At 41.3% G+C, this 24,584-nt stretch overlaps 1 protein-coding gene across 1 annotated transcript in view; it reads right to left on the bottom strand.

Annotated features, from left to right (window-relative positions):
- Nucleotides 1-6,108: 6,108 nt before the first annotated feature.
- LOC137291203 (QRFP-like peptide receptor) overlaps nucleotides 6,109-24,584 on the bottom strand; it is a 31,401-nt gene continuing 12,925 nt past the window's right edge. The window contains exons 2-6 of the mRNA XM_067822492.1: nucleotides 10,865-10,986; nucleotides 8,817-8,940; nucleotides 7,955-8,157; nucleotides 7,381-7,522; nucleotides 6,109-6,900 (exon numbers count right to left, since the gene is read on the bottom strand). Of these exons, the coding sequence (XP_067678593.1) occupies nucleotides 6,424-6,900; nucleotides 7,381-7,522; nucleotides 7,955-8,157; nucleotides 8,817-8,940; nucleotides 10,865-10,986 (1,068 nt within the window). The 3' untranslated portion in view covers nucleotides 6,109-6,423. The remainder of the gene's footprint in view (nucleotides 6,901-7,380; nucleotides 7,523-7,954; nucleotides 8,158-8,816; nucleotides 8,941-10,864; nucleotides 10,987-24,584) is intronic.

The following is a 24,584-nucleotide window of genomic DNA, read 5'->3' as shown; positions in this document are numbered from 1 at the left end:
CACATTCGGTGTTAGTTTTTATGTAAATTTGCTGAAGAAGGCAACACACGACAATTCAAGATGGCGGGCAAAATGGCAGCCATTTTGATTATAGAATAAATTATAGATAAAACTATCCGTGATTAACTCTGAGATGTAGTCGGGCAGCAAACCAAATCTCATGAAAATGCTCACAGACCCCCATCACATAAAATGGCCTATGAAAAAAAATTATAAAACTGATGCCATAATTTAAGAGTATTACAGGCCTTTTCATGAGCCCAAGACATCATACTAACTGAAAACAGTGTCAAACCAAATCAGTACTTGGGAGGCTACGACATCAGATTTTTCACCTGACTCCTCCTGGATTAATTTGTTAAAGTCATAACGTCACAGTCATCAGCACTACAAAGAGAGCACTACAAATGTTTCGTTATATTTGTTTCTCTGAACAAACTGCAGTTTTTTCGGGAAATGTACGTTTAGGTTTGCTTTTTAATCATTACGCATGTATACTGGTGAGAACACGTTATCCACTGAAACATTCTGGACACACAGGCAAATAGGTTTGAAAGAGCAATTCTTTAACGCATACTTGCATTATGCAGCGAAAAGGATGTGTTATAACCCGTTACAATCAAAACGAAAACAGAATGAAATTAGCATAATGTCTGTTTCAAGAGTGTAAACACGGACATGTTCCATCAACTGAATAATTGCTACCAGGCTCAAGCACTGCACACCAGATTGGCAGCTGCCTCGAAGATCGCTCACCCACGCAGTAGACGGCCTCATACTGAGACTCCAACTACTTCTGGGCTTTCATCAGTGCATCCTTGAGAGGAACTAAACCGTGTCAACTACATGTTGCCAAAAACACCCGTCTCTGTGCAGGATGCCAAGGCAAAATAATCAAAAAGAGAATGCTCATATTCTATTAAATGATAATGATCACATTATTGCATCATTACTCTCAGTGCGTGATTTGACCGAGAGAAACATGTTAAGGTCCTATGACAAGGAATCCGCGAGAATCACGAATCTGTCAATCACTTGCCCTACAAGTTAATTACTCAGATACGACCTTTTCAAATATAGCAACTTTATTGGCAGGGGTCTCTGTGTTCTTCTGGTTGTATTAAAGGAACATCACTTTCATTTCAGGTTTTAATGATCGTCAACCTCATCGCTCGTGACATGAACCTAATCCCTATCGTCTACTTAAAACAGATTGCGAATAATATCTAGAAACATTTGGAGATCGTTTGAGAATTATACAAACTGGTTTTGATTTGTGAATGTAATTTCTGAATTTCAAAGCTAAGGAGGTTCAATTTGAAATGAGTCAAGCAAATTGGGACAGTGTTTTGCAATGTCTGTTATCTAATGGAAATGATGAAGTGATACAATTACATGAGAACTGACGTCACATGACTGTCAGGGTTAATGTAATTGAGGACAATGACCGAGTTATGTCACTGTAAGTTGAACTCGGGAAATATGAAATGCAACCTTACGTAGTGCACGATTAGCACGATTTGGCTTTCCCCAACATGAAACTAACAATGTGTGATATGACTTACATGTTGTGCAAAAATGCGTGAATCCAAACACAATCACAATGTAAGGTGGCTGGATACACACAGGAACGCTTCCGAAACAATATAAACAGAAGGCCTCTCTAGTCAGAAAACGGATGTATGTACCTGCAACATCAATGTGTCACTCAGTGTATCATTTGAGGCGTGGTCGCACGTTACGAGTTTAGCCCCTATTATCGTATCATCTTAGGGTTACTATATAGCATGAACATGCATGAATGTTCTTGTTTCTAGATATAATTTTATAACTATAAAATATACGTATATGTGTAAAATGCGTGTTGATTCCGATATGAATGAATGAATGAATGAATGAATGAATGAATGAATGATCTTTGTTAACCCCAGTAACTTCGGAAAGGTATTCTGTTTCACACCAATACGTACAATTGTAAGGCGTACTAAAACTGAATATTAGATACCTGAGGAAAAGTACACCACAACGTACAAATGTGTGGCGTAGTAAGCACTGAATGTCAAATACTTGAGGAAAAGCACACCACTACGTACAACTGAACGGCGTTTTGATGACGTCATCTTTCTGACGTGTACGTCCTTGACTTACTCTTACTAATGCTGACTGTGAGTGACACTGATTGAACTGGTCATGTACACTTGGACTCCTAAACTATGCTGACAGGCCGTTGACAACAAATTGCTACTATGGGAACGATGTGAGCTGATTGATACAATGAGCCTGTCTCAATGCCATGATCACATAGTCGATTCGCTGCATTGAAATAACAGGACCTCTTACAAAGACCCTGACGCAGGAGTTACAGAGTAGACACGCAGCTGTTCCTCAGCTTCATTCCAAGCCTACATGAATCTTCGTTGAATAATTCTCAGTGTGACTGACATCGATTTTCAACAGGACAGTTAGGTCAGTGTCAATTTGAGAAATGCTCGTCAGATACAACGCGTTCAGTTACGTTTAGGAAGCTACAAAGTTGCGTCCATTGTCAGTGTTTATCGTTTCTATCAAGAGACTTTTATAACGTTTAACTCCTGAATATTATTATATTATATATGCAGTGTCAAAAAATGAACACTTGTTGCGTAACCTAAATCACTCACTCCTCAGGAAAGCATCACGCCATTATATTGGTGGTATTTATGCGGTGTGTGTGTGTGTGTGTGTGTGTGTGTGTGTGTGTCACTGGACGAATGGTGGTAAACGACCACTCCTATGATATTCAGTGATGTACTTTGCGAGGTGCTGTAATTGTAACATAATCTCAGATAACCTGATCGTCTCGAGTGCTGTTTTTGAAGCTGCCACCTGTACGTTAGCAGTGAGCATGGATGTATAGGGTAGAGTGTTTACTAACGCAGTTATAAAGGCACGTAGCAGTAACGTATGACTGACAATCCTGTTTCACATCAGACCTGTGTGATCTTAACGACTGAAGTTAAATTTTGCTTCAAGCCACATCGCCACACACATCAAAGGCAGTTTGTTTAACGTGTTTAATGTAGTATCAACGAACCGTTGTGAAACTGAAGAGATAAACACATGCGTTATAGGAATTCCTTGTACTGGCGACCCCTTGTCTGAACATGGGGAACGTTTTCGGAAGGAACAAGACAAACGTTTTACAACGAATATAAAATGGATGAGTGAAATAGACCTTGTGTTTTGAATACTAAATGGGGAATAATTAGTGAAGTTACATGTGATACCAAGTCTATGTCTTTTTTACTAATCAGTTGCAGAATCTCTGCTAGTGGGTGGAAAATTCTTTGAAACCGAATCTAATTATCAGATAAACAATGTGCTTGTTAAGTTTGTTTTTTTTTGACCTGCGGGTGTTGCGTAGGCATTACAGTTGATTTGTGAAAACAACGTTCGCTACAGCTAGTTGCTACCCTTCCTCCTGATCCTCACCAGTTCGTTTCGTATTCTGTAGACCAGCGTTTCTGTTAGTAGGCAAACAGTAGGTTCCATTACAGTAGAGTGCCTCCAATGTCTGGAGGTCTAAACGAGGTTACACGTTCAGAACACCACCGTCAATATCGAGAGGTCTATGGCAGGTTAAATGATCAGTAGACAACCTTCAATATCGGGAGGTTACATGATCAGTACATCACCGTCAATATCGGGAGGTTACATGATCAGTACACCACCTTCAAAATCGGGAGGTTACATGATCAGTAGACCTCCTTCAATATCGGGAGGTTACATGATCAGTACACCACCGTCAATATCGGAAGGTTACATGATCAGTAGACCACCTTCAATATCGGGAGGTTACACGTGGTATTCTGTAACCTCACCATGATCTGAGATAGGACGGGTGGTCAAACTGGTAGCCAGGGACCATCCGATGGTGAGTGTCCACTACTAAATGATAAACCGACATGCCGTGGGGTATCTAACGCAATGTGTTTACACTCTCGATCAAATGACACTCAGCTGCGCTAGACCTGTGTGGAATAGGGAAAATAACTTCGAATCTCAGGCACAATGCATTTACAGTTTAGTATTTTCTAGACGTCTTTCGCAAATCTTCATATAAGGATCTCAATGCATAACATCCCAAATTCAATACTTTCTATCATTTATATTAAAATCAAAATTTATCTTCAAGCTTCACCCAGACTAAAATTTGGTTTAAAATGATTTTTTTGTATCGTCGTAGACAACCGTCAATATCGGGAGGTTACATGATCAATACATCACCGTCAGTATCGGGAGGTTACATGATCAGTACACCACCTTCAATATCGGGAGGTTACATGATCAGTAGACCTCCTTCAATATCGGGAGGTTACATGATCAGTACACCACCGTCAATATCGGGAGGTTACATGATCAGTAGACCTCCTTCAATATCGGGAGGTTACATGATCAGCAGACCTCCTTCAATATCGGAAGGTTACATGATCAGTAGACCACCTTCAATATCGGGAGGTTACATGATCAGTAGACCACCTTCAATATCGGGAGGTTACATGATCAGTACACCACCTTCAATATTGGGAGGGTACATGATCTGTAGACCTCCTTCAATATCGGGAGGTTACATGATCAGTACACCACCGTCAATATCGGGAGGTTACATGATCAGTACACCACCTTCAATATCGGGAGGTTACATGATCAGTACACAACTGTCAATATCGGGAGGTTACATGATCAGTACACCACCGTCAATATCGGGAGGTTACATGATCAGTACACCACCTTCAATATCGGGAGGTTACATGATCAGTAGACCACCGTCAATATCGGGAGGTTACATGATCAGTACACCACCGTCAATATCGGGAGGTTACATGATCAGTAGACCACCTTCAATATCGGGAGGTTACATGATCAGTAGACCACCTTCAATATCGGGAGGTTACATGATCAGTACACCACCGTCAATATCGGGAGGTTACATGATCAGTACACCACCTTCAATATCGGGAGGTTACATGATCAGTAGACCACCGTCAATATCGGGAGGTTACATGATCAGTAGACCACCGTCAATATCGGGAGGTTACATGATCAGTAGACCTCCTTCAGTATCGGGAGGTTACATGATCAGTAGACCTCCTTCAATATCGGGAGGTTACATGATCAGCAGACCTCCTTCAATATCGGGAGGTTACATGATCAGTACACCACCTTCAATATCGGGAGGTTACATGATCAGTACACCACCTTCAATATCGGGAGGTTACATGATCAGTACACGACCTTCAATATCGGGAGGTTACATGATCAGTACACCACCGTCAATATCGGGAGGTTACATGATCAGTAGATCTCCTTCAATATCGGGAGGTTACATGATCAGTACACTACCTTCAATATCGGGAGGTTACATGATCAGTAGACCACCATCAATATCGGGAGGTTACATGATCAGCAGACCTCCTTCAATATCGGGAGGTTACATGATCAGTAGACCACCTTCAATATCGGGAGGTTACATGATCAGTAGACCACCTTCAATGTCGGGAGTACTACTTGGAAGTTGCATGTTCAGTAGACCACTGTCAATGTCAGGAGGTCTATGGCAGGTTACCTGCTCAGCAGACCACCTTCACTAGGTCGACGATACAAAAAATTCATTTTAAACCAAATTTTAGTCTGGGTGAAGCTTGAAGATAAATTTTGATTTTAATATAAATGATAGAAAGTATTGAATTTGGGATGTTATGCATTGAGATCCTTATATGAAGATTTGCGAAAGACGTCTAGAAAATACTAAACTGTAAATGCATTGTGCCTGAGATTCGAAGTTATTTTCCCTATTCCACACAGGTCTAGCGCAGCTGAGTGTCATTTGATCGAGAGTGTAAACACATTGCGTTAGATACCCCACGGCATGTCGGTTTATCATTTAGTAGTGGACACTCACCATCGGATGGTCCCTGGCTACCAGTTTGACCACCCGTCCTATCTCAGATCATGGTGAGGTTACAGAATACCACGTGTCACCGGGCAAACATAGTTTCCAAACTACTTTTGCACAGCAGTATATTTGTATGAACTGTATGCGACCACATTAGCCAGACAAATAAGAAGTAGCATCGTTTCTCATTTAATTACCATGAACAACATCGATGGCAAACGTAGTTTACAACAGCGTAAGAGGGTGTTAACTCAGGGCCAAGGGTAACACACAAAGAGGATGGCGCTAACAGCTCCATGCACATCATGGCACCAGATGCACCTTGACTGTTTTTGAGTCTTGGAGACCGCCTCATGATCATATCATTTGGCTTCCACAGAACGTAAGAATACAAGCATGAACACTCAAGCGTTTCGTGGCCCATATTTATGATGCGACAGCAATCACATTTTGATTATTGTATGACACTTCACGGCGCCTGACAAACGTCATGAGGTGGTTTGGTGCAGGTGTGGCCCATTAACAGGGGTTTTTGCTTCCGTGCATTTTCTTAAGTCTGTCATTTCAGTGGTAGGGGAACCGTGTGATATATTCATCCTAGGGCAACGATAGATGTTCCACCTGTCTGCTTCATGCATGGAAGTTGCACGCATGCTAGAGGACTGGCCTGATGGCAAAGAGCAGCGACCTTGCATCCCCATCATTCTACTGGGCGTCCTTCTCAAGCAACAAAGACCGATGGTATAACGGAATGTATCTCGGAAATTCTTTGACATGAAGCCATAGACGATTGGATTGACACAACTGTTGAAGTAGGACATGAGCCAGAAAGCCTGTCTCATTGGCTTTAGGTAACCGAGGCTCAGTTTTTCCAGCAAACCAAAGGAAACCAGAAGGTTGTTGACCATGATGGGCCCCCAGCACACAGCAAACAGTACGATGACAGCTACCAGCATCTTGATCACCTGAAACGTGAACTGAGCAAGCTAAAATCTGGCACCATTTGACCACATGCCTAGCTGACGCGTTTGGGCAATGCATGCTACACAGATAAGCCCAATTCGAAGGGTCAGTAAAGGTGAACAGCTTGAGCAAGAGACATAAATGTAAGGTACCTGGAAGGAGAACTGAGTGTCAGAGAAAGGAATATGAGAAGGATCTAAAACTGTACATATGAATGTTATTTGCTCGTGATGTTGAACAACTTATATATCCTCCAGAAATACCGAAATGTTTGAAAAGTTAGTGGATTTCATTCGTTCCGGTCCAATCCGAGACACTTCAAGTAATGTTACCTGACAAATATAGGTATGCACAGGTATTCGGCGTCAGGACACTTGTCACTTGTAAATGCACATAAACGTTAATAGATGGCGAGTTCAAGCTGTGACTCGTGGCAGTGATGCTGTCTGTAGTTGTTCGAGTGAAAACGAGTCGATACCCACCTGTTTCCTTGTGGAATCTTCGTCCGCAGCAAACTTCTTCCGCCTGACTGTAAAAGCATTCGGGGCAATTTTGTCTCTCCGCAATGTTCCTGGCGTGGTGTCACCATTCAGCAGGATCGTCACCTGGCAGGAGTACCGTAGGCTGGGTGACGAAACAACATGCCCGTTACAACAGCAAGGGTTTTTACGTATATGGTCCATTTCCAGGTGTGGAAGAATATCCCTGTTACGGCGTCCATGAAATGATGTATTATTTTCTGGGGTTGCAAATAAAGATAATTTGCTGATATTGTTTAGTTTTTCTTAAGAAGGCATCAAGAGGAATCTTTAAAAAAGAAACAACAACATGCTTCAATTGCCATTGACAACACATTCATTTTGCCTCCCTGCAAGTATTTAATACAAGCAACCAAATGAGGTCGGTTTTCTATATAACAGGTGGGGTATAACAATGATTGTGTAAATAGAAGGTCATATAAACCGCGCAGCCTGCAACATGGCGCATATTAGTCTACTTCTAATAGTCGACAGGCTAATGTTCACTAAAGCCATTAGTAGCTTGCTGTAGACTCACTTGTTTGCCCTGATAGAGGCTCTGTGATAGCGGACCAGCCACAGCTTCCTGCAGATACTGGCATAAGCAAACGTCATCAAGGTTAAGGGCAGGAGGAAGATGAGGAAGAACATGTATATCTGGTAGAGCTGGTGGTAGATAGGGAGATCCCACTGTTCGATGCACCAGTAACCTTTCCGCCTGGATCCCACCAAGATGTGTTGCTGGAGACAGAGCAAGCTCACATCACCATCTACTGTTCATCTACCACAGATTCACATATGACAGTACGATATAACACGGCAAACTCTGTCAAACTATTTGTCTTGTGTTATGTCTCTTGAAGAAAAACAAGTAAAGTGTACATACTGTTTTTAACTTCTGAACTCCCTATATCATCAGGTAACTTGGTTCAAAATCTCAGATATCACGTTAAGCGTTAATATGTGTATGTATCTCTCTCTCTCTCTCTCTCTCTCTCTCTCTCTACATACATACATACACACACAGACATACATACATACATACACACACACATACACACACACACATACATACATACATACATACATACATGCATACATGCATACATACATACATGCATACATGCATACATACATACACACACACATACACACACACAGACATACATACATACATACATACATACATACATACACACATACACACACACATACACATACACACACACATACATACATACATACATACATACATACATACATACATACATGCATACATGCATACATGCATACATACATACATACATGCATACATGCATACATGCATACATGCATACATACATACATACATACATACATACATACATACATACATACATACATACGCTGACAGTACGTACTTGCCCAATGAGTATTGGTACGCCCATGATGATGCTAAGAACCCATAGTATGAGAACTGTTCTCCGTGCCAAGGCCACGGTGCAGGTGTACTTGGCTCTCATCGGGTGGAGGATGGCGTAGTACCTGCAAGTTATATACTGCGGGTATACAGCGCCTCTGGGAGAACTTCTTATCACCAATTCAAAGCAGGTAGTAGTACTGGTGGAGACACAATCCTGTTAGCTATTTCAGTGTAAACAACTATTTCCGACATCTAACTGAAATATTTATCAGGGATAGTTTATAATCAGCTAATCATTAGAAGCAAGATCGTGCTAATATAAACACGTTGTGGATGTGTCACCAGTCCGATCGTTTCTCAGCTCCTCGACTTTCACACCCAAAGTCGTGATCTTTGTGAGGCTTTCCATGTAGTTTAATATCCCTGTGTTTAGACTCGGGGGTCGTTCAGTATTCCCTTGATACGACGTACCAGAAATGCTTTGTCGATGAACTATCATAATCAGAGTAATTGCCCATGCTTCATGCCACTGACAGCCTTTCTTGAAATATTCAATAATACCAAAATATTCTTTGAGACAGTTTGAAAAGACAAATGAGTTTACCAGTGGAAATGGCCATGTCTAGAGGGATCATAACAGTCTCAAGGTCAAACAATCGGATGAAGGATATCTTCTTGGCATCCATCCTTCAGTATGGCTATCCCGGGCCCTAAGTGTTCATTTCTTACGATGTAAAGTTCTGTGGATCCTAAGTCTATTGATTCAATGTAAACCAGAATGCACAAGATTCTGTAATCTGTGCCATACGTTTATAGATCAATTCGTTGGAAGGCAATCTCAGTCAGAAATAAGGTGGCACACGCTATATCAATTTAAGATCAGGAAAATACTAACATATCTCATCGTGTACTTTAGACTTGTATAGCTGAAAGTCGGAGATTACCGTTTCCACAAACATCTGACATATTTAAACATGCTTGCGCAATTCTGAGGTAACATAGTAGACTGATTTACACTGACCCCAACAGCTTAATCTCCTAATGTCAGTCATTTCAACGTTCTTTCAAACTATGGGGAGAAATATTACAGTGCATTCAGCCGTTTTGCAGTACGCACACATACGTACGTCTCCCTTGAGTGTTATCGGGAATGTTACTGTGTGTCACTTATCCCTTGAACGTTACTGTCATTGTTGCACTTTGTCAGGTTTCCCTTGAGCGGTATTGTCATTGTTACATTGTGTCACCTCACTCTTGGGTATTATTGTCATTATTACAGTTTGTCTCGTCTCCTTTGTGTGTTATCGGCAATGTTGCAGTGTGTCACGTCTCCCTTCAGCTTGAGTGTTATTGTTGTTAGTACAGTTTGTCTCGTCTCCCATGAGCGTTATCGGCAATGTTACAGTGTGTCACTTCTTCCTTGAGTGTTATTGCTAATGTTACAGTTTGTCACGTCTCCTTTGAGTTTTATCGGGAATGTTACAGTGTGTCACTTCTTCCTTGAGTGTTATTGCTAATGTTACAGTTTGTCTCGTCTCCCATGAGCGTTATCGGCAATGTTACAGTGTGTCACTTCTTCCTTGAGTGTTATTGCTAATGTTACAGTTTGTCACGTCTCCTTTGAGTTTTATCGGGAATGTTACAGTGTGTCACTTCTTCCTTGAGTGTTATTGCTAATGTTACAGTTTGTCTCGTCTCCCATGAGCGTTATCGGCAATGTTACAGTGTGTCACTTCTTCCTTGAGTGTTATTGCTAATGTTACAGTTTGTCAAGTCTCCTTTGAGTTTTATCGGGAATGTTACAGTGTGTCACTTCTTCCTTGAGTGTTATTGCTAATGTTACAGTTTGTCAAGTCTCCTTTGAGTTTTATCGGGAATGTTATAGTGCGTCAACTTCTCTCTTGAGTGTTTTCGGCAATACGATATATCACATCGACCTTCGATGAAATCAATAACATTATATTATATCACAATGAAGATGTACCACAGTTAGTACAGTGTTCTACAAATTGAGAAACATGAGGGTTAGAGAATGAAATACGATACCTCTCGAGACTTAGCCCAGTCAAGTTGGCCACTGAGCAAATGATGACGACGTTCTGGAGATAATGCACACCTTTACACAGGAACTCACCAAATGTCCAAGTGAATGTGAAAAACTTGGCAATCTGTAAAACGTTAAAGGTGCAGATGTAGCAGTATCATGTTGTAATAAAAGGCTAACACCAATGAATTCTTATCTACAGTTATGTCACAAGTTTCTTACACGACACTATTTTCTACAAAGGCTATGTCTTGCATGTCGTTTTCCATGACAGATAATTGAAAATGACATAAAATATTTAAAGAACGAATAAACTCAATTTGGGGTACTCTTTTTACCACTGCATATGAAAGACTTCTGGTTAGTCATACACGGAACACCATTTTTTAAAAACAAAACTTGTGGTTAAAAGTTGCTAAAAAGCCGTCTGCTTCTCTCTCGCCCTCAAACTAAACCACAGACAGGTTACGTAACTCTGTCGCCCGAGTCCTGCAGAGACGTCATAGAAGGAACGAGTTTCAGTTAGTTGTATAGAAAATGTGTAGGAAGCTCGTCATTTTGCTGATTTCTCGACGTCACCAAAGACATGCCGAATTGTTGTGTTGCCGTCAATTGCTCTTTGGGGTCTGGTGATGGTGTCACTATGTACAGATGTCCACCGGACCCCGTAGTTTGTGCTGAAATTGGTTGTTTGTGTGTGCGAAGCGAGCGTTGTCGACGCCTGTGGTATATACTAAATCGGATGGTTCGCTCCCTACCACGCTTCCAGGATAGAAAATGGAGTTCAAGTTTCATCGAGTTTATAAAATAAAGACTGCTTACTACACATTGTTGACCAAAAGGATTTTGCATCTCGGAAGAGAGGCTGTGATCGAAGTGACAATGTTATCGTAAGTAATATTATATCGACCCCCGCCTCGATTTCATGAGTGAAATTGATTACACGATGCCATTTAGAAAGTGGTCAAATGCAACATATGTCATATTTGGGATTTCACTTTCTTAGTAAAGTACAAATTCTAGTACTTTTTTCGGTTGAGTCCCATTCGGGATTCGAACCCGCACCCTCAGAGTCAGGCACCTAATCGCCAGCACACAAAGTCAGCCGCCTAGCCCGCTCAGCCACCGCGACTTCCACTACTAGTAGTTAAATATGTATTTGACCCATGACCAAAAGGAGTTTGCATGACACAACCTGTAACGTAACATAAGCAAGGTCGTGGTAGAAGTGAAAATACTGCGCGATAAATTTCTTCACTTGCTAAATTTACTTGGTTTGTAAACGTTCACTCACCAGTATGTAGACACTTGTCAATATACGTCTTTATATTTGGTCTCATAATCCTAATTACTATATAATCATACTTGTATGCAGTTTGAAACTTAATAAAATGAAGCGAATCTGCGAATGTATAACAGGAATGTAATATCTAGACATTTTATAGTTTGCCTATATGAATCATACTTTGCACGCACGCCCTAGTGTATGTCGTCTGTATCATTACACTTCATGACGAAAACAATGATTCTGTTGAAAGCTTTGACAATTTGATAAAAATAATGCAAATATTAAAATTAAAACAGATTAAAGTTATAGGTGCAATACCAGGCTCTTACCTTGTTCGACAAATGAATCCATCAATATCCACAAAAAGGAGTGATATATAATTCATCTGCAGATTTCCCAAGTGATGTGTCTTTTAACAGCATAATATACGAAAACACGATATCTCGTTTCAGGTTTTTCACATTGCTGTATAGTCTCCTTGGTCACCCAAGATAGCATGCCTGGCAGCTAATTGCATAATGTGCGTCATTCTTTTAAAATAGTAATCTAGTTAGCCAATATTGAGCAATCAATCAATGTACTGGCGGTCAATCCTTTGAAAGAAGGGTGTTGTTTTTACATAGACACAGACACGTCAGAGTGTATTCAGTATTGGTAAATTAGTAAATGTACATACATAAACACTACCTTTTGACAAATCCCCATTTAAATCCGCATAAAAGTAATTAATCAATCAGCGTGTTATCGGTTAAACCTTTGATGGATCCAGACACAAGAAATGCCAAATGGGGACCTTTGTCGGGTAATCTAAGTGGCGTTACCACTAATTATACCTGTTATAAATTCATTAACTGAGCATCAAGTGAATGAGGTTTATACCACCTAACACGGATTACAACCTAGCGACACCAAGTGAGTTTGACAGAATCGTCTATGAAAATAAGGGTTGTAACTCGGAAACTTAGGCAAAGCAGGACACAAAACTAAATGATAGCAGATTGTGAGAACATACAACTTTCATTTTTCACAACCGCTGTTGCGATTTCAGGTTTGTACAAAGCTGTAAACGAAATAGTTTAGCCCCTGAAATGTAGATGAATTCTGCGTAGACCCTCATATCTATATCTACTATTACGTCACGGAGACGCGCCGCTCTGATTGGTTGAAATTTCGTTTGCGGTTGAGAATTGTGCACTATTGTCAAAAAGGTCAATTTAAGGTAATTAAAGATCGAAATGAGCAGTTTTAATGACGGGGTTTCATTTATAACGGTGTCAATGAGTGATGTATGCATTTGTACTCCCTGGAGTATATGTGATCTTTAAGTAGCTTAGAGTCTGTTCTGATTCAAATAAGCCGTAATTAAGGTGACTGCATTTAACTGTAAAAATGATGACAGCATACACCCGAAAAGTGATGTCTACCCGAAACAGTGTCCAGTCGTCCGTAAGGCATGTATGTGAGAGACCCGGTTATTTGGTAACAGTGAGTTACAGCTGAGCTGCTTTGGGGGTTCAACAAACACGATGGAAGATATGTCCCGGTAATGGAGAAAACATGTCCTACTCTTATCCATATCGCCATCATTGGTGACTCGACTGATTTGGCATATTCTGGATAACAAAATATACCGCACAGATTACTAAGTCTCAGATATAGGTCATCTATCAGCAAATGTAAGCATTGTACTTGCTGACAAAACACGGGATATGGAGATGAAGATTGCGCGTGTGAACTGATTTACAAACGTATATCGAGGCAACGATATGGACCCTGCTCACTTTTTGGGGAGATGATTGCATGCTTGTCGTAGTACCAGACAGGGGAGATGGTTGCATGCCTGTCATAGTGCCAGACAGGGGAGATGGTTGCATCCCTGTCATAGTACCAGACAGGGGAGATGGTTGCATGGTTGCCGTAGTACCAGACAGGGGAGACGGTTGCATGCCTGTCATAGTACCAGACAGGGGAGATGGTCGCATGCCTGTCATAGTACCAGACAGGGGAGATGGTTGCATGCCTGTCATAGTACCAGACATGGAAGATGGTTGCATGTATGTCATAGTACCAGACAGGGGAGATGGTTGCATGCTTGTCGTAGTGCCAGACAGGGGAGATGGGTGCATGCCTGTCGTAGTACCAGACAGGGGAGATGGTTGCATGCCTGTCTTAGTACCAGAGATGGAAGATGGTTGCATGCTTGTCGTAGTGCCAGACAGGGGAAATGTTTGCATGCTTGTCGTAGTACTAGACAGGGAAGATGGTTGCATGCTTGTCGTAGTACTAGACAGGGAAGATGGTTGCATGCTTGTCGTAGTACCACACAGGGGAGATGGTTGCATGCCTGTCATAGTACCAGACAGGGGAGATGGTTGCATGCTTGTCGGAGTCCCAGACAGGGAAAATGGTTGCATGCTTGTCTTAGTACCAGACAGAGGAGATGGTTGCATGCCTGCCGTAGTACCAGACAGGAGAGATAGCTGCATGCTTGTCGTAGTACCAGACAGGGGAGACGGCTGCATGCTTGTCGTTGTGCCAGACATGGGGGACGGCTGCATGCTTGTCGTAGTGCCAGACAGGGGAAATGGTTGCATGTCTGTCTTAGTACCACACAGGGGAGATGGTTGCATGCCTGTCGTAGTACCAGACAGGGAAACTGGTTGCATGCTTGTCGTAGTGCCAGACAGGGAAAATGGTTGCATGTCTGTCTTAGTACCAGAGAGGGGAGATGGTTGCATGCCTGTCTTAGTAACAGACAGGGGAGATGGCTGCATGCTTGTCGTAGTGCCAGACAGGGGAGATGTCTGCATGCTTGTCTTAGTACCATAAAGGGGAGATGGTTGCATGCCTGCCGTAGTGCCAAACAGGGAAACCGGTTGCATGCCTGTCGTAGTGCCAGAGAAAATGGTTGCATTCCATGTCTTATTACAAGACAGGGGAAATGGTTGCATGCCTGTCATAGTGCCAGACAGGGGAGATGGTTGCATCCCTGTCATAGTACCAGACAGGGGAGATGGTTGCATGGTTGCCGTAGTACCAGACAGGGGAGACGGTTGCATGCCTGTCATAGTACCAGACAGGGGAGATGGTCGCATGCCTGTCATAGTACCAGACAGGGGAGATGGTTGCATGCCTGTCATAGTACCAGACATGGAAGATGGTTGCATGTATGTCATAGTACCAGACAGGGGAGATGGTTGCATGCTTGTCGTAGTGCCAGACAGGGGAGATGGGTGCATGCCTGTCGTAGTACCAGACAGGGGAGATGGTTGCATGCCTGTCTTAGTACCAGAGAGGGAAGATGGTTGCATGCTTGTCGTAGTGCCAGACAGGGGAAATGTTTGCATGCTTGTCGTAGTACTAGACAGGGAAGATGGTTGCATGCTTGTCGTAGTACTAGACAGGGAAGATGGTTGCATGCTTGTCGTAGTACCACACAGGGGAGATGGTTGCATGCCTGTCATAGTACCAGACAGGGGAGATGGTTGCATGCTTGTCGGAGTCCCAGACAGGGAAAATGGTTGCATGCTTGTCTTAGTACCAGACAGAGGAGATGGTTGCATGCCTGCCGTAGTACCAGACAGGAGAGATAGCTGCATGCTTGTCGTAGTACCAGACAGGGGAGACGGCTGCATGCTTGTCGTTGTGCCAGACATGGGGGACGGCTGCATGCTTGTCGTAGTGCCAGACAGGGGAAATGGTTGCATGTCTGTCTTAGTACCACACAGGGGAGATGGTTGCATGCCTGTCGTAGTACCAGACAGGGAAACTGGTTGCATGCTTGTCGTAGTGCCAGACAGGGAAAATGGTTGCATGTCTGTCTTAGTACCAGAGAGGGGAGATGGTTGCATGCCTGTCTTAGTAACAGACAGGGGAGATGGCTGCATGCTTGTCGTAGTGCCAGACAGGGGAGATGTCTGCATGCTTGTCTTAGTACCATAAAGGGGAGATGGTTGCATGCCTGCCGTAGTGCCAAACAGGGAAACCGGTTGCATGCCTGTCGTAGTGCCAGAGAAAATGGTTGCATTCCATGTCTTATTACAAGACAGGGGAAATGGTTGCATGCATGACGTAGTAGGGTTCGTGGTTGGGTCTGGCCCATGCTCGTGTATTTACAGGTGGCCACCATATAGTGGGAATGTCGTTGTCTGTGTTGTTAAAGACAAATAGTCATCTTACAGCCTTTCTAATCGATATAGAAAATTGACATAATACTCGACAAGCTCCGTCTCCAGAAGACAGGGAATGACGGTTCAGAAGGACCAATGCATCCGGGACGCCATCTACGAGATGAACACCATGATCACCCTTTATTGCATCAGTGTCAAATATCCTTCATTGCTGATAAAATATACGTCAACCTGAATGTTGGCACTGCATTTCAAATGTCTGATCCAACCTTTTATTGCAAGATGAATTTTTAAAATGGTGATGATTTTCAGGGTAATTCTGCAGCACACATTACCGATACTGATGAAAACAGTTGTTAAACACATCAATGTCATTACACTATCAAGTAAGAATCAGTAACAATGTAAAATGTGTAGCCAATACATCACTAAGCCAGTAAGTCACATGCTACTGTATATTATATCATTGATTGAGTGCTTGTCTCATAGTAGACGTTGTTTGGCTATTGGAAATGCAATAGTAGGCAGAAAACAAGAAAATTAATAATATCCGTCTGTCGGTTAAAAACAATGAGACAGGAAAAAGAAACCAAAGAAATACTGTAATCAAATATTTTATTTCAAAATCAGTTGACTGAGTGTGATATATGATCACAATGTTGTACATGAACCAACAGTGGGGTTATACGAAGTCCTGGAAGTTGCCGCGTGAAGAAGCCGTATGGCCGTGTCGACGCTGATGTTGACATCATACAGAAACTTCATCTCCATCTCTGACACTGCGACGTGTCAGTGTCGATAAGCAGTTCATCATCTTTTAATAGGTGGAAGGCTGTGCTAGGTACATCTGATCACTCGCTGTAACACAAGGAAAACCAGAAATTGTGCCTGACGATATTCAACTGGCACAGGATGGCCTCAATTCTTTCCGTTCCTCTGGAAAATAACCAGTTAACTCGGCGAAAGTAGCATTTCTATTTTGGAAACTGTTGACAAAACTAATATTCCGTGTGTAAAAGAATGTTGTAGAATACGATGTTTTGAAACACGAAAGAGGAACATATCCAAAATGTTAAATGACTTCTGATTAGCTGTGAACATAGGCATGACAAGACATGTTTGCTATTTACATATAGTGGAAAAGATTTTTATCGGACGGATTCAGATTCGAATCTGTGAAGTCTGACTCAGGTTGACCGTTTCCATATGCAGGTTAATACACACCACACGCAGTCAAGAATAAGTTCAATGCTGACAAATAATACTGGAATATAGAATAAAGAATCTCCAGTCTCCAGTAATCAGTGACTACTTTTAATTTCTGTAGCTTTATGTTGAAGCTTTCAGCATCAGAAAATGCTTCATGTAAGTCATTATAGTGTGTCCATTATAGTGTAGCTCTATGTGAGTCTTTTCACACATCTACAGTGGTTTTGTTGTGTCCATAGTACTGTACCAGATGTACAGAGAGAGGGCTGCTCGTGGCGTGATAGGGTCTTTCGTGGCTTTAGTCTGTGTTCAATATAAGAATGTGATCAGAAATACTGCGGTAAAACACACGAAACCCACTAGTAATTGTGTGTAGCTTTCACTGTAGTCAAAATCAAGAACGTTGTTGAAGGTGCAAATCTAACTAGTGCTTCAAATCCCTGATATGAAATACTTGTATATGGCTTTGAGCTGGGTCATACATTGCCGATAAAGGTGGGTTTCTTTGCTCGGCATGTGCCATGCAGTTACGCGTAATAGCGAGTGGCATAGTTTGGACACTAAACAGACAGATATAAAATTTATGAAAGCTTCTAACATTTCTTGAATTATAAAATTCAATTTACCAATTGCTTAGTTAACAGTGCCTTTTGAAAACTTAGACAATTGACCAAATGTCACCAGGAAGAGGAATCTCGCTTTCAACCTCTTCATCAAAAGTATGCTTACAAAAATATTATCTAGCTGTATAATAACGTTCAGTTTGAAAGCGGGTTCAGATTTCCTGTTAACGTTGTAAGTAAACCGTCGAGCAAACAGTGCCAATAGCAGCCAGCAGAGCAACAGGCAAGTCTGTATATGGTCTCTGATGTGAAGGATACGAACCTTTCAACAATCCCAGGCTCCAACTTCATGTGACACTTGGACAGATGGTGGAAGTACTTCAACCTCAACATGTTGATTTAACCTGTTAGCTGCTCTACTCTCGCTCTAATAATCTGTTGCAACAAGACTGTTTGGTTATGCGAGTAGTTATCGCAATAACTTATCGAGTTTTCAAAGATTATTTTCCTAAACAACTCTATTCAGTGATATTTGACAGTTGTTCGAGTGACTACGTTTGTGAACGTTACCACTCACTCGTGTCTCTTTTAAATAGTGACGTCAGAGCAGACGATAACATTCCTAGATTGTCCGCCGATTGTCCACAATTGTCCGCCGATTGTCCACAATTGTCCGCCGATGCAGGTATTGCTTCCGTGTAGCGAGGAGTAACGAATCCTCCATGTCCTCCAATTTAACTGTCTCAATGCAATCATTCTAACTATGGTTAGCAGGACGTCGCTCAGAGAGCAATGAAAAGAGCCAACACTGCGGCATGTGTTGCTGTGCACAGCACTCAGGTCAAGACAGGCAACGTTAGGCTCGAAGAGCCCCTGGATGTGTAACCGTGTTTAGCAGCTTAACTCCTGAGAGTTACCTAGATTTCGTCCTGCCCCACAACGAAGCACAGGTGATACATGTGGTTTTACATTAAGGGAGGGAGGTTTTTCTTCAGAATTGCCTCTGTTCACGTAGCAGAAAATGGGCACCCGGTGAAATAAGTCGCGGGACTATTTACCTTCTAGCGCCTAACTGGCAGCTTGGTTATCCGGTGCAACAATGATCAGATTACATTAGATTAAATGGCTAAAGTTTTTAAACGATATTCGAAATCTGATGTTTTTGGACAAAATGAATAAATGAGTGACCACCTTTCCCTGTAAAGGATCGATGTTCTTTTGACACATTGACTTCTTCAGGGGTGAAACTAACAATGCCCTAACACGCTGGTTATAAGTCGATGTATATAAATTGCACATCCTAAGAAAAAACTATACATTTTTGTTACATGAGTTGTATTTTGTTGACGGCAACTCTTAATCGCCAATCGACACAAATTCAACACAAGTACAGTGCGTTATCGTTATGTGTCTTATAATCATGACCTTTTCAATGAACGGCATAGTTCCTTTGCTAATACAACATAACGAATTGTTCAGATGTATATCAGTCTGTGTTCGGTAAACCAAATGTATATCAGTCTGTGTTCGGTAAACGGAGTTGTTTCTTGCTAAGTGCACCTTCTTCGAGCATGTGAAATGTTCCACTAGGCCACACGCCACAGTCTATTTCACTGAATTATCAAAGCGAAGCAGGTCAACACTCAGTTTTTCAAACTTGTGCATAATATTATAAAAACATATATGATTATACATCCTCCAAATCCCCGAAGGTCTTTAATACACCGAGCTATGCATTTGTTGACAAATTCAAATAGAGTGAGTTTCTCTGCTAGGGTCAACGTGTGGTGCATGGTCGTCTGGGGAATTAGCTCAGAATTAACATGAAGAGTGCACTGACGAAGACATATGAATAGTTGAGGTCAAACTTCTTTAGTTGCTTACACAAAACTTGACAAACGAGCATACATTAATGAGGTGAACGGAGTTCAAGCTCAACCCCAGGGAGTTTACTACGAGCGGCACAATCCTGCTCGCGGTCGTCCCTACACAGACATTTGGAATATAGATGCTCACATATATATTCCAAATGTCTGTGTAGGGACGACCGCGAGCAGGATTGTTCTTAAAAACTGTACATATATATACAGTTTTCAAGAACAATGGACAGACAAAGCCTCAACAATGGACAGATATAAAAACAGTAGCACTTCCTTCTACCGTCGATGCGATGGCAGACAGAGCCAAGGGGGATGACCAATAAAGGCCATTTAATGTCATATACAGTAATTAATGGAAGTGACAAAGAGGAACATGGCGGCTGACAATGACAATGTACATTGCGGCAGTGATGAAGATTAAAAGTGCAGATTAGATAATAACAAATAAGTCTCATATGGCTTGTCTACATAGGTTTTTCGAAGTATTTGGCCGATCCCTAACACTAGCAACGGTCAGAATAAAGAAAAATGACACGGTTTCAAGCCTGCTCGAAACATCACTCAACACGGGCAACTATGAATGACTTACTGGAACGATATGTTTATCTTATGTCAATGTGTGCGATCATTAATAAATGTCAAATGATACCATGAAACTTAAGATATATGGATGAACAGCATCTCTATAACAATTAGGAACAACGTGTTATAAACATGGACTAGAGAGGCATATGTGCAGATTAGAAGTAACGTGTGCACGATAGAAAAGAACCTCGATACAGTGTTGAAGATCAGGCTATGATTTCTAGGAGCAAACTTAAATTTTAACTCAAATTTCGAAAGCCTGTAATGCCATAGTAAATGAGGTTAAGAAAAATTAGGTTTGAAACCTTCAGTAGAGTTATTTGATACTTGCGTCGTACCAGTATTGCACCAGGGATGTGAAATTGGGGCAGGAAGCAAGCCGAGAGCATTAAACGAGTCTTTGTGCAGCTCCAGCTGATCATTCGAGAGGGGCGCAGTATTGGTCTAAGGTAGCATCGTTGAGTAATTGTATTGTGAAGGAAGTATATGGCAATGCATGCAATAGAAATCTATGTTATGATGAAATGTTGTCTCCTCTTATGTAAACGTAAGTACGGTTTTGGCAGTGTTTAAACAGCGCCGATGTAATCTAATTTCTTTTAGTTGTGTGAGGATTTGAAAGTGAAATATCTTCTGGACGGTTTAAGCTATAAGCATTGATGGGCACTTACAGGATCACGGTTATCGTCTCATTTTGTACAAGGAGACATGGAACTACTAGGACCCACTGTTGTAAATACTGTGTTTACAATGTGACAATAATGACACAGAAGACAAATACCACATTGTTTTTGATATGTTAGTAAACAGTTAAGGCATGTTATATTATAATCAGTCAGTTCTTATGCAATATCATCACCTGAAACATATGTTGTTATTTATACAATTATGTCTTTGAGAATGAAACTTTGTGAAATATGATTGTGAGGAGTTGAAGTTAAGAAAGATGTCATACTAATTGTCAGGTGATATCTTCGCCAAGTAATGTCTCTGAAGTTAATCTTGACTGTCCATCAATCGATCACTTTAAATATGACCAATAACTCTGTATTACCGCCAGAAGGGTTAGAGGTAATAAAGTGCCTGAACGAGGTATCCCGAGCGAGTGGTTTACACAGTTTTATAGGTAATTCACTCAAATTGCACTCATAACCTTTAATGTGGTTTTGGGAGGTCGTTCGACTAGTAGTTACAGTTTTCCTCGTCAATCTGAAGGGCGGGTGCTGTTGCCGACATGGGTACTATGTGTGAAGCCAGTCAGTTGTACAACCAGCACGATGTTGCTGGAATATTGCATATAGCAATGTCACTAGAAACTAATGATTACGAGATAAAATACTGTGCTGGAAAATCAGTGGTATATAACAAAATTATAATAGTCCTAAATTTTAGTTGAAACTGAACGCCTAGCATGAGGTTTACATACATAACTAGAGCTATTATTAGTTTGTTATACACCTCTGATTTTCCAGCACAGTACGTTTATCTCCATTGTACCATAACCGCGTTATTCAGATTTTAAAAAAATACAGACTGTGTTAGAAAATAAGATGTATATGACGTGATTATATAGCTCTGAATGACTTTGACCAATCACAATCCAGTATTTACTGAAGTCATGGTAGAATGTCACATTAACTTAGATGCACAGTGTGTTGTACGTGAGTAATATTGTAGGTTGATGTACAACACTGCAGAGTGCTACCGTTTACAGGTTGTATATTACTAGCTTTTTAGTTCTCTAGGCTAAGACATACATTAACTTTGATTAATGTCAACACACCTTTTTGACTTGAGCTAGAACATCTCACTGTATGGCTTAAAGTCAAGGTCTTAAGGGGTCTTAAGTCAAGGTCTTAAAGTCAAGGTCAGGACAAAACGATCTCAATGAGCCATATTATCAATTTTAATAAGCTAGCTGGTATCTGGTGAGGATAATGAGAGAGCTAAGTAATGCGTCTAATTACTACGGCCGGATTAATAAATCAAGCGCATTAGTTGTCACCAAACGTCCTTTATAATCTTTCCCTAGTCGGAGGATTGGATTCACATGTGTTCGTGGACCAGCGCTAGGTCATGTTCGTATCATTTGTAGTGTCAAAAGTCAGTAAAGTGCAGTCGTATACGGTTTCATGCATACACGCTTTTTTCGCTATTATGATCATATTTGGTTTCATGTGAAAAAATGGCCACATCGTGATGGCCTGCTGAATTCGCGCGTTCTAAGACGGCAGGTTATTCAAAGGAATCTAATCTAAAGTGAGTCATTTCCGTCCTAGAAATATCAAGTAATTACTCGGCATATAAACTGGATTGCATTGATGTCTTGAAGAGCTATGGTAGTTAGACAAATAATTAACTGTACCATTGATTGAATGGATTACAAATCTATGCCTCTAGATAGGTGTAGAATGCCTATAGGCAAGTAGGGACAACGTCTCAGTGCACCATGGTATGACCAGGATAGTCATAATGGCGGTTTCTCTGTCAAGCTATTATTTAACAGGCAGTTGTTTAATGAAAATGGACTACTCTTAATGGCATACACCAGCATTCACCCACCCACTCAGTTAACTCATTTACCCAACATAACTGGCAATTAATTGAGCAAATATAATTAAACAGCATGTTCTGACACGAAGCGAACCTCCATCTTCACGTAGTGCATGGCGGGTGCTGCTCACACTGGCTCCTTTTGGGAACATAGAGCCGTGGGAAAAAAATAACCGTTGAATCGTTTTCGCTGACAAATGAGAAACATCAATTTGAAGATCAAGGAAATCGTTCGAGGGGAATGTGGTTATGTTTATTGCCTTCACGAAATTAGAGACATCTTTCAAACGGGACATGGTAAGCTGTTGATATTGGTGACGTTCAGGCACGACCGAGTCTTCAGCGTGCAAACACACCCTGACACAATACAGCTGCTGATGAACACAATGGCACGGTGGAACTGGCGTCCACCACCTTGTCAGCAAAACATTGCAGTTAGCAAAACACTGAAATATCTGGTGGCAAGGTGTGTGTGTGTGTGTGTGTGTGTGGGGGGGGGGGGGGGGGGGGGGGGGATGCGCGCGAGCGTGTGTGTATGTACGTACGTGTTTGTGTGTGTGAGAGTATTTTTTGTCTCGCTCTATGAGAGTAACACAGAACTGGTCACGACGATGGCAAGGACATAAAATGCCCATCGTTAATTTAAAATATAAAAGTAAAATTCAATTACATTGCTGCATACTGCATTGTGTACTTTATAGTGAGTGATGTTTTCTTACATACCGTGTTAAGTAAAGCCATAAATGAGTGAAATAGAGCTATAAACCCAGTAAGACATTGTTATAGTGAATTAATTTATGCTTAACAATAAATGAAATAACGGTAGTACTGAACTGGTATCAATTTGTTGTGATGGTTTTGAGCAGAGCATAAGGTAAATTTGTTATTTTGACTACGAGAGTCGAGCGAAATACCAATCTCTATTTTAGTAGAAGGACGATATTCTCACGTGTACAGTGATATTGTTAAGTGATTAGCTCTTTCCAGTTATTGGTTGATATTACCATTCCGTCAAGGGATAGAATTATGACGTGACTCAATAAAAGTGCAGCATTGCCAGAACAGCCGGTGAGACTGGGTTGGGCGGACAGAAAATCACATAGAATTTGATCAGTTTTAGAAACAAAATGTTTGCCAAAGCTCGTGTGACGACAAATGAAATTATAAGATGCGTCTCACTGTGCAACCTGGCAAAAAGTCATAGAGATATGGTCCGTTCAGTATTTCCATGCCACAACCAAGATGGTGCTGCTGAATCTATCTGTGAACACAACGGCAGTTTTGTAAGAGTATTGAACACCACGATTCGTCTTTAACAATATCGTTCCTACCAATACCATTGTATTGAACAGAAAAAATAAAGATAAAAAGAATCGTTAAATCTTTGCCCCTGGATATTAAATCGTGATCACCGGGTGATGTATTGTTACAAACGGCTGTTAAATGGCACATCAAAATGGTAAATCTATGCTAAGGGGTGCCTTGCTTAAGGCGAGATCGTTGTTATGCGATTC

Source organism: Haliotis asinina, chromosome 7 (assembly GCF_037392515.1).
Source record: "Haliotis asinina isolate JCU_RB_2024 chromosome 7, JCU_Hal_asi_v2, whole genome shotgun sequence".
Taxonomy (NCBI): domain Eukaryota; kingdom Metazoa; phylum Mollusca; class Gastropoda; order Lepetellida; family Haliotidae; genus Haliotis; species Haliotis asinina.
The sequence above is the reverse complement of the archived record's forward strand: the minus strand, read 5'-3'. Positions and strand labels throughout refer to the sequence as shown.